The sequence below is a fragment of the Arctopsyche grandis genome, chromosome 8 (assembly GCF_051622035.1).
Source record: "Arctopsyche grandis isolate Sample6627 chromosome 8, ASM5162203v2, whole genome shotgun sequence".
Taxonomy (NCBI): domain Eukaryota; kingdom Metazoa; phylum Arthropoda; class Insecta; order Trichoptera; family Hydropsychidae; genus Arctopsyche; species Arctopsyche grandis.
The window spans coordinates 16,865,096-16,881,169 of record NC_135362.1 but is presented as its reverse complement, the minus strand read 5'-3'; the positions used below and the strand labels follow the sequence as shown (position 1 = coordinate 16,881,169).

At 31.5% G+C, this 16,074-nt stretch overlaps 1 protein-coding gene across 2 annotated transcripts; it reads left to right on the top strand.

Moving 5' to 3' along the window:
* Positions 1 to 98: 98 nt before the first annotated feature.
* On the top strand, positions 99 to 15,163 carry LOC143915344 (atrial natriuretic peptide-converting enzyme). Of its 2 annotated transcripts, none has more exons than XM_077435955.1 (11): positions 99 to 205; positions 3,544 to 3,742; positions 11,653 to 11,824; positions 12,436 to 12,604; positions 12,681 to 13,125; positions 13,208 to 13,414; positions 13,492 to 13,687; positions 13,781 to 13,926; positions 13,999 to 14,168; positions 14,262 to 14,624; positions 14,710 to 15,163. In XM_077435955.1, the coding sequence occupies exons 1-11, from the start codon at positions 131 to 133 to the stop codon at positions 14,890 to 14,892; spliced, it is 2,325 nt and encodes a 774-aa protein (XP_077292081.1). In that variant the 5' UTR covers positions 99 to 130; the 3' UTR covers positions 14,893 to 15,163. The 2 variants fall into 2 exon arrangements, with proteins under 2 accessions (XP_077292081.1, XP_077292082.1); XM_077435956.1 differs by lacking the exon at positions 99 to 205 and adding an exon at positions 1,382 to 1,451.
* Positions 15,164 to 16,074: the final 911 nt, after the last annotated feature.

Here is a 16,074-nt window from a genome sequence, read left to right as displayed (position 1 = left end):
TCAAACAGACATAGTGTTTTTGGAACTGAAAATTGGACTGTTAATTCGTAATTTGAAATAATAATATATGCATTAATATTTGTTTCCTTTATTTACAGATATTCTGTGACCTTTTTAGTGAATATAAATCATGGTCGCTTCTCCAAATGGGATGATGGACCACAGCGGTAAAAATGGAAAGAGAAAGGGGTCATGGGACTCTAAGGCAAGTAGTGGTAGTCACAAATCACTTTCTATCATTATTGCTAAATTGAAATTATAGGAAACTTACACATATGTGCAGGTGCATAGTTGAAATCCCACGCAGTTCGCCATTTTTATACTTCCACTTTCCCAAGATTATTATTATGCACATATGCATTTAAATTATGCATGTGGGTGTTTTGATATTTGATTCGCGTTCGATGAATCGTAATAATGGTAAAATATTCGCACAGTTAGCCTTTTTCCCGCGTGTGCTTTTAAAACTCAAGGCTCTTTTCGAGTGTAATCAAACGTAAATGTCAAAAATATTTACAATCATATAGACTGGCCACAAGTGCCATAATCGTAAAACAATTTATATCTATAATAAAGAGTGAATAGCGGTGGTTTATTATTTTTTTCCTAGTTGATTATTTCTGGCCTTTAATTATTTTTTTAACCATAACAAAATTTGACTACATTTCGTATATGTGGAGGATTTTGACATTGAGTTTCTGCCGTTTTATATTAAATTTTCATCACAACTGTGTGACTTTTGAGACAGACGCACATTGAAATCAAAATATACACGTGGGATTTTATGTTCATGGATTTAAATGAATAATAAGTGTTTTTCGCTGTGAGATTATTTAAATAGATGAATAAATTTGGAACTATTATTTTTATTGCCATTCTGAATTAGGATTTGTGCGATTTTAATTGAAATGATTTTTCATTCATATGCTACATAATTTTGTCTTCCTCTTTCAATTTTGTGAATCTATATATATATATGTACATATTTACATACACACTATTTATACATTGAATCAATTTATTTAATTAAATACATGCATTTAGTTTTTATACTAAATTGCAGCAAAAAATCTTAATGCTTTTGAGTGGCAATCAAATAGTACATGTTTTTTCGCATTTTAAACATATTCTACGATTACTTTTTGATATATGAATTGGTTTGTTATAAATATGTACATATTCACAATTTGAATTAAATTCGCGAACATGCATCCAACTTCGTGTAATCGAATTGAATTGTTAATTCGAACGCTTTATCAAACTTCGCACACGTTAATTAATTATTCCGCGTTAATTTATCTGGTATGTAAATTTATTCGTTGTTTGGTCTAAAATTTGGCTCATTTAGAATGTTTGAGTTCGGCATAAACGACGATAGTCCATTGTGTTCGAGATCGCAAGGTTAACTGGTCGCCGCGGAATAAATGGTTCAAATTTAACAGCCGGAAAATGTATGCATTTTTTCCGTATATCGATCATTGTTTATATGTATATTTATTTATGTTATCAAAATACGCTGGTTATTTAGCGTTGATCTAAACACATCCAATCAAGATAACTGAGCAAAATTTTCAATGTAACATATTGTATCTAGTCTAAAACCATTTAAAATGTATACATATTACAGATAAATAAATGGGCTTGGTTCTCTTTCGAAATGAACGGTTCGCACAACTAACGTAACGTTAAACTATAATTTCTTTGTCGTACACTTAATATGTATAGTATATATGTATGTACATACGATAGGTACATATGTATATACTTAATTGCAGCACTCACCCGTTAAGTTCTACAAGTCATTATTATATCAATTCGATCTTCGCTAGTAAAAGTAATTTTGATTTGTACTACACAGTTCTTAATTATTTTATTACCGATTCAACCCAGTTTTTTAGTATGTTTTAATGTGTCAGTATGTCAAAAGTTGCGCGAAAGACGATTTGGAATTATACGTACATACCAGTGGCGTGCGCTGAAATTCTCTCTTTTTGTCGTACAGCCTTACTTAATGTGCACGAGCAGGATACAAGAGGAACAGGCTGTTCCTCTTGTATCCTGTTCGTGCACATTAAGTAAGGCTGTACGACAAAAAGAGAGAGAATTTCAGCGCACGCTACTGATACATACATATCAGTGGCGTGCGCTGAAATTCTCTCTCTTTTTATCGTACAGCCTTACTTAATGTGCACGAACGGGATACAAGAGGAACAGGCTGTTCCTCTTGTATCCTGCTCGTGCACATTAAGTAAGGCTGTACGACAAAAAGAGAGAGAATTTCAGCGCACGCCACTGATACATATGTATGTAGATGAATTCGTGGGATGAATAAAACACGAAGTTGTTCCGTAATATTTCATTGCAAGCTTGCAAACATTTCAAAAATAATTTATACTAATTTGGTTGATGTCTATAAATGGTAAATTTCAATTTTCGGCACATAGTCTAGGTAAAGCATAATTCATGTTTAAAAATTGAGTAAATAACATGTTATGGCGCTTAATAATTTTAGTCTAAATTTATCTTCAAGAAAAAGAGGTAAACGTCGATGAAAATTTTACGCAAATTGCTAGAAATAAATCTTCCTTAAAAGTATCTGCACAATTAAAATCACTGTACCGTAGCAACTCATTATATGCTACATTAACCCGTAACATTTAAACAAAACGTTTGTTTTTCGCACAACCGCGATATATTATTGTTTTATATAATATGCGTACCTTTAAAAATATAATGATTATTTTTGCATCAAAATGGCATTAATATGTAACATCATCGTGTTTATCTAACCGAGTAATTTAACGAACGAACGGTCAATCGGTCATGCCGGATTTTACTCGTCGAAAGCAATTTTATCTTTTTGACATTTCCCGTTCGTTAAAAAGGCTCCACTTTGTTCAATGTAAATCAAGTTGAGTGCACGGGAAATAATAAACATTATTATCAACACGGAAAATTCACAATAAATGTAATTTTGAAATTATTTAAATTTATTCGACATGGTTTAATATCATGATTGTAGTAATTATTATGCGATGATTTATATCTGTATTATTTTCGTTTAACAATTTTCGTAACATGCAAACAAACTATCATTCGTAAATCATAGCCTACAGCCAAAATTTATCTCTTTGAAAGTATTAAAGCGGAAAATTTCTCATATTTCATTTGCCTCGAACAATTTCGTACGCTTCGAAGGATTTACATCACGTCTTCATGACGCTTTTTTTTCGTTTGATCGATAAACATCTACATTCTGCGTAAAAGTGAAATGAAATTATGATGAAGTGCTCTTTCTCGTATTTTTTTACTGACTTTGGTTCGCTGAACATATAACAATGAAGGCAATTCTAAAACTGCTCGATCTAAAGAGGTGTACTTTGCCAATTTTCACCGTGACGTAACATTTTCATTTTGGTATGACGAATTTTCTTCCAAATCGAAATTGATCGTCGTTTATGTCGTTTCGAATGATTGCGCAACTGAATGTATTTTGCGAAATTGCTTCGGTGGATCTGTTTTGATTTGTTTTTACTTTTGCAGATGTCTAGCTACAATGGTGGTTCATCTTATGGAGGACGAAGGAACAGAGGACGACCAGGTCCTGGATCGACCATGTCGTGTGACAGCGACATCAGATTCACACGCAGAAACCTTTCCTCCGGTTGCAAGTGTGGCTGTGCTCTACTGGCTGCTTTCTTCGTATTTTTAATAATTTCTGGAGTCTGCGTGTATTTAGGATGTAAGTACTCTCATGAATTTCAACAATTTTAAAACGTTGAATAGTTATTTTGATTCTAAATACATATTGGCATGAGTAAGACGTTTGCGGAACGAATGTCTTTCACCTTTTCACTTGTGACTCGTTCGTTGACATTTTTTTCCTACTTCGTAAGACGAAACTGGATAGAAAGTAAGGAAACCGATCGCATTTGTAGGTCAAGGTTTGCCGCTGTACTTTATGGTCGTATCGAGCTTCTTTAACTACCGAGAAACGACAAAAGCATTTACACAAACTATTTACGTATACCAAGAAATTTTGAATAACAAAGCTATTGGGGTCAAACATTCAAAACTACATATCGGAAATCGTTTATACACTCAACAGTTATATTACAATTCCTTTGTGGCTGACATTTCATACATATTTAAGGGGTCATCTTTGTGGGTCGTTTAAATTGTGAATTTAGTATTCGATATGGCGAATTTATTCATATAACGGTACATTTTGACTGAATTTGTGTTTATTTTATTGATTCCACACCGTCCTATTTTCAAATTTGTATGAACACAATGTTAAATATGTACATATACGAATGGTCGAAAACCGTATCGCTGGTAATCTTACATTCATTATTCAGGTTTTTTTTTATTGATTTTCAAATGCTTTTATTATTACTAAATTATGTTCACAATACATCTTATATGTATTTTAACTGATCATTTTCTACTTAACAATTTTTTTTGTGAGTAATATGTAGTATGTATTATATTATTTTAATGTACAGCATAATAGGAAAAATAGTTCAAAATAAAAACCTATTTAATTTAGGAAATTTAAAATATCTCTACTATACAAACGGGATTGTGTGGTTTTAATATAATATAATCATACTTTCATGATATCCATACATATGTAGATCGTACTTTTTACACACGTACATATATTGAAACTGGTTTATTTTATTTTCTTGACGTTTTGCGGTCTCGTACTGTGCAAACATTTTCATATTTTGCTTTTTTCATTCCTGAGTCCAAAGAACTTTGATACCTGACCAAAATACGACATTCTAACTAAACGGCTTTTTTCAGATGAATGTGACTCGCCATGCAAATTGTTCAAATATATCAAATTATAGCAATTTTATATAATGTGTTGTTGACGTCGTAACATTCAGTAAATTTATCGGGTTTTTTCGTGCATCAAACACCAATTATTTCAAGCAAAAAAATGAACGCTATAAAAAACATTACTCGGTTTTAAATATTAAAAAAAATCCTAGTTGCTCTGGAGAAAGGCTTCAGCGTAGTGCAATGATATATGTATAACTTGGTTAGAAATTGTAGACAGAATTGACTACGACTAGTACAAACCACAATACGTAATTTTCGTTACCAAACCTTGACTTGTTCAAGTCACGAATTTTTTCGTCAATGTGTGTGTGATGTAGGAAATCGAAATTCAATCTTGAGCGATGCAATTATTTTATTGTCGTCTGTTAAATATTATATTTGACAATTCTAAAAGTGCGGTGTTGGGTTTGTTGTTTATTCGTGCGTTGAAGTCTCCAATGTGTCGACAATTTTCTTAGTATGAAAACTTGTATGCTATAATATTTACGATTTTTTGTTGCCAATTTTTTTTCTAATTCTTTTTCATCAAGACTAAAACTCATGACCCCACCTGGGATGAGCTAATGTGCCACTCTTGACAATCTTTTCAATTGTTAGTATTTTGCATTACAAAAACAGCTAATAAGAAATTCCAATAATTTTCATCACAAATCTACCGTATTCATTCCCGTTTTGTACCACCAACAACTTTCCAACTTATTCATTCAATAAAGATTTTTCCGTGAAAATGCATAATGTACATACATGCATATGTACATATATACTATGTATTTCAAAGAACAGCATACTTTGATACACATTACAAAAATCAAATATTGTTCTCTTCTTTCCAATTCTGTACAGTTTTACTGTGAGATTAGTCGTAAAGACAACTCCGATCAATGTCTCATACATCCGGTCTATATCTGGAGTATCGGGAGTGGTCAGCCATCATTTAACGGTGACTACAGTGGCCGACATAGGCGGCGCGTGACGAGACTAACGGCGGCACACTTTACGTGCCATGGACCGTCCTGTAGTCAATGATTGCGGCTCAGCTTGTGGCCTAAAACCACATACACCTCAACTCGTCTGCCAGGTGAAGGTCGTTTGGTTAACACCTCTGATCCACATTCAAGGAATCGCCAGTTGATTGACCTTAGCAAGTTCACATACAAAGTTGTTATCGTGTAGGATGTATGTATGTATGTAAGTAATAGTTGAAAGCTGGAATTGAAATCAGATTCCAATTCATCAAGCTCTGAATAGTAGAAAGGCATATTTAGTGTTTTCTTATCGCTATCTATTATATGTACATATAATATGTGGACCTTGCGTTCAAGCCATCAACATTTTTTTTATACATGCAACTTTTACTATTGATGCCAATTGATAGAATAGTTCAGTACTTTCAATGTGCAAATGAAGAAAAAATTGTAACGCGTGACAAAAACTAAACGAGTCTGTCACTTTCGCAAAGACGTAATCAAAATTAATTAATTATTCTAATTAAGCGTCGACTAACATTTGCACATTTTTTTTTGTGAAATTTGTTGGTGAACTTTTCTCTTGGTAAACCATCGCCGAGTTTACCCTTTTGCAAGTACTAATTGCGTCAATAGTTGGTGGTGCAACCGACGCTCGTGCTGGAAGTATGCGTGAAAGTAAGCACAAAAGGTAGTGAGCCATTATTATCCCAACAGACAGAATTTTCTATTATCTGTCTGACGATCGTTACCTGTTACCTGTTGCATTAGCAGCTCTCGATGAAAGTTACGAATACGCATTTGGACACAAAAGTTACGCGTGAGCGATCGCTCATTATTGTTCCTGTGTATTTGTACCGATGCGATTTCCTCGACTATTTATGTATTATACATACATATGTATAATATGTATATTCATTGCCTGTTTTTGAAATTTATTGTAGTTTTTCTTTATTCATATAAAAAACACCAGTATCAAAATAAAATGGAAATTGCAATTTTGTTATATTTTGATTAAAAAAATGAAGTAAAGAATTCAACGCATGTTAGCATTCTATATATTTATATACATATACATACATACATATGTATGTTGTTTAATAAGCGCACTACAAGTGAAACGAATATTTTAATGGAAGGTCAAATAAACTATTAATATATGTAGTCATTGTTTAAGATATATATACATACTTATTAGATAATTTCAATCTATATTATGGCGCATACCATTAACAAGTTTATAAATTATTTATGATATATACAGACATTTAATTAGAAACACTTCCAGTGATCTGACGACTCAAAGTGCTTACACCTTAAAAAAAGTTTGTTTTTTTTTTCCTTTGGAAGTTTTGCACATTTGATTCAAGTATTTATGGTCCTGTCCATTTCACTGTCATTTTCTCTTTTATCCCATTTACAAAATTTTATTTGGAAATCTCTTATCTTTCATACGTTAAACCATGCCCCAGCCAGTTTATTTAAACCATTTCATAAATCATTCGATTCCATGACATTAATTGTACATTTCTTGTTTTTTTCTGGTTTTAGTATATGTATGTATTTCTCCTCATTATTCTTACAACGGTATCTCTGCTGTATACATACATACATACATATGTCCATTATTGAAAAAACTTTTTAGTCAATTTGAAATTTGTCATAATTGAAAAACGTTTAAAACTTGACTCTCTGATCGTTTTAATATCTAAGTTTATCCATTTTTAAATAAGAGTTCATATTCAAAACTTGGATATTTGTGCCTCCAAGTCTATCGTTTCTTATCGAATTTTGCCAATTTATCTGATTTCATTGTTAAGACGGTTCCTCCATCAAATTGTCAAAAAAACCATCCTACCCGCTATGTCACAAATATCTGAATTTGATTTATGTACAGTATGTAAAAATTTATCTACAAGTCTAAATCCATAGATTTCTCTATGGATTAATTCATTGATCAATTAATTGCTAATTACGTGTTCTTCAACCTGTGGAAATACAGCGACTGCAATATTTGTAATTAATTGTCTAGGAAGGCGCATTGGGGTCTACCTGTTAGGCCTTCCTGATATATATCTATGAAAAAATAATATATATATATATATATATATATATATATATATATATATATATATATATATATATATATATATATATATATATATATATATTAAATATGTTCACTCGAGTATTTCTACATACTGTTTGCAACGCATACATATGTACATACATGTATAATATTTTGCTAATGGGACAAGTGGAAATAAATAGTTCGCCAAACCATATTGCTGTCTACTAATCATGTTGGTATGAGGATGTATGTATGTAGTTGATGTAATTTTATTTTTATCTAAATAATTGGTGTAATTAGCTCATTGTTGTATTACCATGTCATGCCTGTTACATATACGAATCTAAATGATTAAACAAGTTCTATGCACAAACATTCATACATCGGTGCTCAGATGGTTTTTGTTTATAAATAGACAGGTAGACAATATGCGTCCTGACCTTTGCACTTCGATGCATCTGATTCGGATAATGGCACCGACCTCGCCGACGCGCTCGTGAAAGGCTTATCGGAAACAGTAGACCACAGTATAAAGGTTAAACCGGTCCAGCCGAGCACGAGTGCGGCCACACCTGACTTTGACTAAATGTCGCCGATCTCTGATCCAGATTCCACTTTCGACTTGGTAACTATTTCGCATCGGTTTACGTGAATTCTTCAATAGCTCATTTTGAGCCTTTCCCTTCGTAGCTTTCGCTTTTATTTATTAAACTTTTGAATATAAATAATATTATGACAAATTATTAGTTTTTAAGTCAAGGCTGTGGAGTCGCTTCAAAATTTATCGACTTCGACTTTGTTTTATGATTCGACAACGGCTCCAACTTGAACAGTTTTAGTAAGATCGACTTTTCTTGGCAATGTATACAATTTTTGGTAATACTAATAATAGCGATGTTCAAAATATAAAAATTAAAGGAATTAAAATCACTAAAATATTGAAATATTGGCAATGAAATATATATAAATGAAATATATAAATAAAAATTAAATACATTCATGGTGTATGTATGTACATACATGAATTTCATACACAAACAAATTAATTCAATAAAAAAGTGTGATACGGAGGAAAAAATCGAATTTGGCCACAACGATTCAACAATTCAAAGATTTGATTTGTATTGTAATTTCAATTCATGATTTTTATATAGAAATTATTAAATTTAAATTTATTAGTCTAGGATTTACTTCAATAACATTGGATACTAGGTGACACATCGTCTTTGCTGATTTTTCTCGGCTCCGACTCCATAGCCGTAGTTTTTATACAATTCGTCAGTGTTCTCTTCAGGCCCTTTTTACTGAAATCAGATTGAATTGCTCACCAGTATAAAATATACATATCTGACTTTTTATAATACTGTATTATGTTATGTAGTAAGTTGAATAAATTTGCTTTAATTTTGAAAACGAAATCATGCAAATCCCTTCTCTCGAAAATATTTTCGAAAATCATAATTTTCACGATACTATCTATCTGGAAAAAAATTCTAGCGAGAGAAATTTTACGATGATGTCTGATGATATCTAATTACAAAGAATGTACAATATCTTTTCATTTTGTCGATGTAAATTTTAAAAATTAAAATAATGACTGGAAAATTAAAGTTAATTTTGCCACTTTAATCCAATTTTCGGGTATTTATATTACTTTCGATATGCTAATGCATGTATAAGTAGTTGTTTTAATTTTATGTTGATTACATTCAATTAAGACGTCTAATTAAATGGGCATTATTACCTTTTCTACTACTTAGGTCTTAGGTGTCATATTATAAATACAACAAACATACGAATATTTTATTTTAGTTAATTTAAACAAATTCAAAGTGTGCTTGTATGTATGTATGTATATCATTATTCTCATAATTCACAGCCATTCGCCATCCACTGTTACATACTCGTAGATGAAGGGCCTCTCCAAGGGCTTCCATTCGTCTCTGTTTTGGGCAACTCTCATCCATCTCATGCCACACATTTTTACATACCTCTTTTATACTTCACTTATTCTGATTTCATCCACTCATCTCCCCTGCAACCTTCCTTGCACCCTTTTACACTCGGGTACCATTCCAGCTCTTCTTTCGTCCATCTATCGTCCGTTATTCTAGCTACGTGACCCGCCCATTGCCATTTCAATCCGTTTACCTTCAGTATTACATCAACCACCTTTGTCATACTTAAATGTATTTATAAATAAAATTTACAATATTTGATACTTACATTTGCATATTCCTTTTAGTATGTATCTGAAATCATTAAAGCAATCCTTTAGAGCGACGCGACGCTATGACATACAGTGGATATTTGTATTGATTATTTAAAAAATTCATTTCATTGATTTTGTATAGTTATGGCTCAATAGTTGCGAGTTTGCGACGTATTATTATGAAAAAAATATCACCACACTGTTACGTAAAGAATTCGTATTTTTTATTCTTATTGTACGAAGTTTTTCAAATTTTACAAAGATTCCTTTCACCAGCTGCAGTTTCAAAGCATTTTTTTTTTTTGAAAATATTTGTATATAGGTACAATATATAGTTGATGTAATTAGATATACATATTTTAAAATATGCATACGACTGGCAACCACTTGCACAACTCGTTTCACCAGTTTCAATTTAATAATTATGTTACAAATTTCGCAAATGTGTCAATTTGCTCGAAACTCTACTAGGTCATCGCTTTTTGTGTGCGATTTTTTAATATTCAAATATGAAATCCTGAACATGTGAATTCGAAAGCATATAATGGATTGTGTACAGATTTTCTGGGCCACGTCCATTGTCGAACTGAAAGAATGGAACGATATTACAATTACGATGATCGGACATGGCTGTTAGAAAAACTGTTCTGGATATAATATACTACTATTGAGCAACTACAATGGCTCTGATTCGAAAATTCGCAGTTAAGCCGTTGAAGATTACCAATTTTGATTTGACCTTTCGTCGAGATAATGTCAGACGGTAAATTGAATAGAATCTCACTTTGATTGTTTTTCTTGAAGCTTACCTAGCTCAAACTGACCGGTTTATTTTGACAAGATATTAAAATGTTTCAAATAAGTTGTACATTTGTCGTCGAGTTGCTGCATTTCAACGAGAATTGTCAATCACAGTCACTCACTGTCAAATCCAGTCTTTCACGACCGGCATGTAATTCGAATGTTATTTAACCCTTCAACAACTATACAAATTGCCATACAAATCGTGTGCGATTTCAAAAGGCGTAATTGAAACGTACTCTAATTACGTTGTGCTCGATCTAGTGTGGGAGACTTTTAAACTTTTATCCGATCCATCGGTCTGATTCAGAGTGTCTACTTTCGATCTCACCTAATCTCATTATTGTTGTGATCAAGTCGAAACCATGAAGCGCACAATTCTCTAAAGATCTATTGTGGTTCTAACGGCCATTCATCATTTCGCAAAGACCTAGCAATTTAGACGGCTTCGAGGCAAAATCGTGAACATTACAGTCGATTTCTCTTCCACCGACGTTTTTATGTGCTTTCTTCTCACATTTCTAATTTTATCATTACGAAAAAGTGTTTGTCTTATCCAATACATTAAAAGAATTTATAGTTAGTTGGATTCAATAATATATACTTAAAGTTATGCTGTTCAAAATAGTTCGCTAGTTGCTTGTCACGTTTCAGTTAACCTTGTATTAGGTTGATCCTTTCACTGTATCGTTTTGTATTATTTTATACAAATGCATTAATTATTTTTGTGTTTTTATTTATCTTTACAGCTGTGTATTTGACGACAGATCCACTTCCTGAAAAAATATTTAGAGGTATGATGAGAGCACAATCGACGTCAATAACAGACCCTATTGAATACAAGGAACGTATCAATTTAATATACAGAAGAAGTGAATTGAGTGCTAGTTTTTTGATTACAGAAATTTTAGCATTAGACAGGTACGATTTAAAAAAATTTCCTTATACTGATATTTAAATACCATTACGTGCACGTAAATCATATTTCACATTCAATGGACCGTACTACCGGAAAATAAAAAAATAGAATAAGAAATTGCATTTTTTGCGATGCATCCGTTGAGAGAAACTTCTCGTTGAACGTGTGTGAATCACTCTCATTTCCCATAATAGTTGTTTGTCTTTTTTTCTTAGAAGTCTTCCGCTGACAGTCGTATCGCAATATGGCTGATTTCGTTAGAGCGGATAAACTGTTTTTCGTTTGTACATATTATTGTTTATTATGCAAACAGTAAGTTATATCTTCTATTGAAAATTGTAAGCTTAACTTTCTCTTGCTCGCACGAATCTTACTCGTTCATGATTTATAAAAGTTAATTTGGAATCGAAATTGGTATATTTCCATAATTAATTTTATTATTATGTTAGTTATAGTTCAACTTAATAAGCAATGGAAAGTGTGTATGTATGTGTAATTAGCTATTTACATTTAGAGAATTTGAATTAAGTCTTGATGCTTGGTTGAAGTCATCGCATTATTTAATTAATATTGTTCTTGCAGCGCTCTTTAATACAATAGTATACTTTTTCAGACAAGAAAACGATGATACAATGGTGCACTTCAATCTTCATTTTGATGAAACTTACTACGACGTCTTCACAAGAGATGTCAGGGCTATAATGATGCGAGAGATAAGACTACAGGAAGGTTCAAGATATTTAGCCAATTTGACAATAGATCCAAATAGCTTAGATATTCAAGTTAGTATTGAATATTGTTTTATAAAGAAACGTTGGAAAGAAATGACTCGATGCAATGAACTTCATTATGTTTTAGGAAAGTGAAGATATTTTATCATCGCCGGTAACATTATCATCAATAAATGTTGCGACTGTAACTGTATCATCAACACCGCCACCGCCCCCAAGAAAGTGTAGTAAAGTGCAGCTAAAAATGTGTCAAAATTTACCATATAACATTACGTCGTATCCGAATGTATTAGGTCATATGTCTCTAAAAGATGTTGAAGATGATATGATAGCATTTAGGGAATTAATTGATTCAGAATGTTATAGATTGGCATATGATTTTGTTTGTCAATTACTTCAACCGTCTTGTGTTACCAAAAAAGAAGAAGATGAATTAATTTTACCGTGTAGAAGCTACTGTAGAGAATTCTGGGCTGGATGTGGAGGTCGCCTTCCGGAAAGGTTCCGTAAACTTTTAGACTGCAATCGATTTCCAGAATACATAGGTCCAAGTTCATGCAGATCAAAAAAAGGTGATAACTCTTATATATGTTATTAGAATACATTTTAAAAAATCTCAGATAAATTAATCAACTTTATTACATTATGACTAAGATTGTGTGGAGAGCATGAAATCTAATGCTCTTTCAAATAGAATTTGTGATGGCATACCAGATTGTGAAGATTTATCGGATGAAATGTCTTGCACTTATTGTGCTCCGGGCTATATTCATTGTGGTTTGGGAAGAAGTTGCTTACCACCGTCAAAAAGATGTGATGGATTTAGAGATTGTCCCAATGGAAGCGATGAAAAAGCTTGCTGTACGTTTTTTTAGCATATATTTTATATACACTTTAGTTATGTATAATAAATTTTTATTGAAATTGTATAATTATAGTGGTCATTGCACCAAACGTTTCCTATCTCATTGAACATCCAACGATTTCACCCCATCAAGCTCAATACTATTCTGAAGGTTATGTAGTATTTAACGAGGAAGGTTCTCTGGGAAAATTATGTGTTGGATCACAAAATGATTCAGAAACTTCTATAAAAACAGTAGCTTCTTCTATGTGCAACTCACTCTCATTTAAGTAAGTAATATTTATTAATATCATATAATTTTGTTAACGAAAATTGCCTCTTAAATCCAATAGCGACTATACAGTTAATAATTTTGCTTATAGGGAAGTTGATTTTGTGAAAATAAAACGCGACGAGGAAGCTAATATGCATTATGTTGAAGTGGAAGATCCGTTGGCTCCAGAGATAAGTTTCTTAAAATCATCATGTGTCGATAAAAAAGTGATGTATGTTGGTTGTTCAAATTTCGGTAAGATTTTTTTTATAAACTTTGATTAAAACAATACTGAATTTCAGATTTTATGTAGTGCAAAATTTACAGATTGCGGTAAACAATCAGCTCGTGAAGTCACCGGAATAGACGGCTTAGGAAAAAATTCAGAATATGGTGACTGGCCATGGCATGCAATTTTATCAAAAGAAGATTCACATGTGTGCGATGCTACACTGATATCACCCGAGTGGTTGATAACAACAGCATCCTGCTTTCAGGCATAATAAAATTATAAATTTCATATATCTTCGAATAAATTCTTTATAGGATACAGATGAAGTTATAATAACATATTTTAATATAAAATATAGGGTCAACCTAAAGCTGAATGGCTTGCAAGATTGGGAGTGGTCCGAGTTTCAAGTACGTCGCCGTGGTTACAAGAACGTCGAATTGTCGGCATGGTTAAATCACCTGTGGAGGGAAGTACAATTGTACTTATAAAAATGGAAGAACCAGTTAGGATGTCTGATTTTGTAAGACCTATTTGTCTTCCAAAGATGAAGGCTAATGCAAATGTTTCTTATTGCAATACTCTCGGTTGGACTAGAAACAGAGACCAACTACAACGGGTACATCTGCGTATGATGACCATGAAGAAATGTGAAAACATTAGCATAGCTACTGTAAATAGTTTATGTACAGAAGCTTTACATCAGCAAGATGACTGCAATGTAAGATGTTTTTACAATGAAATAATTTTTTGCAATTATAATATTTGTATCAATTTAATCTTTAAAATCAATTTTATTTATATAGGAAGAAGAATTTGCAGGAAGTCCTATAGCTTGTCTTGATCCTTTTGAAAGCAGGTGGTCTCTAATGGGAGTTAGCAATTGGAGAATAGCTTGTACAAAGGCTGGTTTGGGTCGACCCCGAATGTATGACAAAATAACATCAAATATTGAGTGGATTAAAAAAATGATTGGTGCCATTGATTAAAAAATATATAAAGTTTATAAACATGAATAACATTATTTTTGTGATAGTGTCAAAGTCAAAGTGAACTGTTTTTATTTAGTTGTGAATGTTGGTATGTATTTCCTTTTGTAAATATTTCAAAAGTGGAACTTTTATATATAATACATATGCACAATTGCGTATAAATATATGAAATGGATGTAAATATTTAAATCTTTAAAAAAATGTTAACCAATTCTATAGATTTAATGTTGAATATATGTAATTATTAAAAATGCGAATGTTTGGTTTGAATTTATTTGGCTGTCTCTACATACATACATAAGTACATACACTAGTAAGTATATATTTATTGTTTTAAATAATTAATTTGAACTTAAATTGAAAAAGCCTACAACACCTTTTTATTGAAAATTTTGATGTCGATGCAATGGTGTCAATTGAATTGTTTTTTTTTTTTTGGTTAAATTTTAATTTTTTTTCTTCTTATACATTCAATATTGTTTATTTTTTCATCTTTCAGTGCTGAGAATATAAATATTTTAAATACAATAAAATTCAACACTGATAAATATATTTTATATAGCATATTTTTTCTCGGTGACCTTAAATATACATAAATATATAAACATAAATATATTATAAACAAAATGGGAATATGTCCTGGTGAAAATAAGAAACACATTTTGATTTAAATATAGTTTATTGATATAACACAATGGCAATGGTAAGAAGGATTGATACACGAGTTAGCTATACACTGAGATTATATCTATGAGAAAAATATTATAAAACTATATTTAAGTGACGATTTAAGAACACTAGAATATACATATACATACATATATGACTTACATTTTAAAATCATTATACTTTACAAATACATACACATACCACGAATATATACTTGCCAAATAGAAAATATAATAAGCATTCATGTGATTCCACATATACATACATAGATATGAATATATAATATGTATTTACACAAAAAAAATTAGTCTTCTTTAGTGACCTTCATAATAAAATAGATACTTTGATTGTCTTACACAATATGAAAGCAACAATTATGTCGCACAAATTTACAATATTATAACCTAACATATCATTTGATATTTAAATAAATACATTATTTTATTTACTAAAGTTCAAAAGTATTTAAATTAGTATCGGATTTATGACGAAAAATAAATAAAGGAGCTA

Coding starts and splice junctions, on each gene's coding strand:
- LOC143915344 (XM_077435955.1), top strand. CDS start 131: ATGGTCGCTTCTCCAAATGGGATGATGGACCACAGCGGTAAAAATGGA. Junction 206..3,543: donor AGGGGTCATGGGACTCTAAG/GCAAGTAGTGGT, acceptor TTACTTTTGCAG/ATGTCTAGCTACAATGGTGG. Junction 13,415..13,491: donor AAGCGATGAAAAAGCTTGCT/GTACGTTTTTTT, acceptor GTATAATTATAG/TGGTCATTGCACCAAACGTT.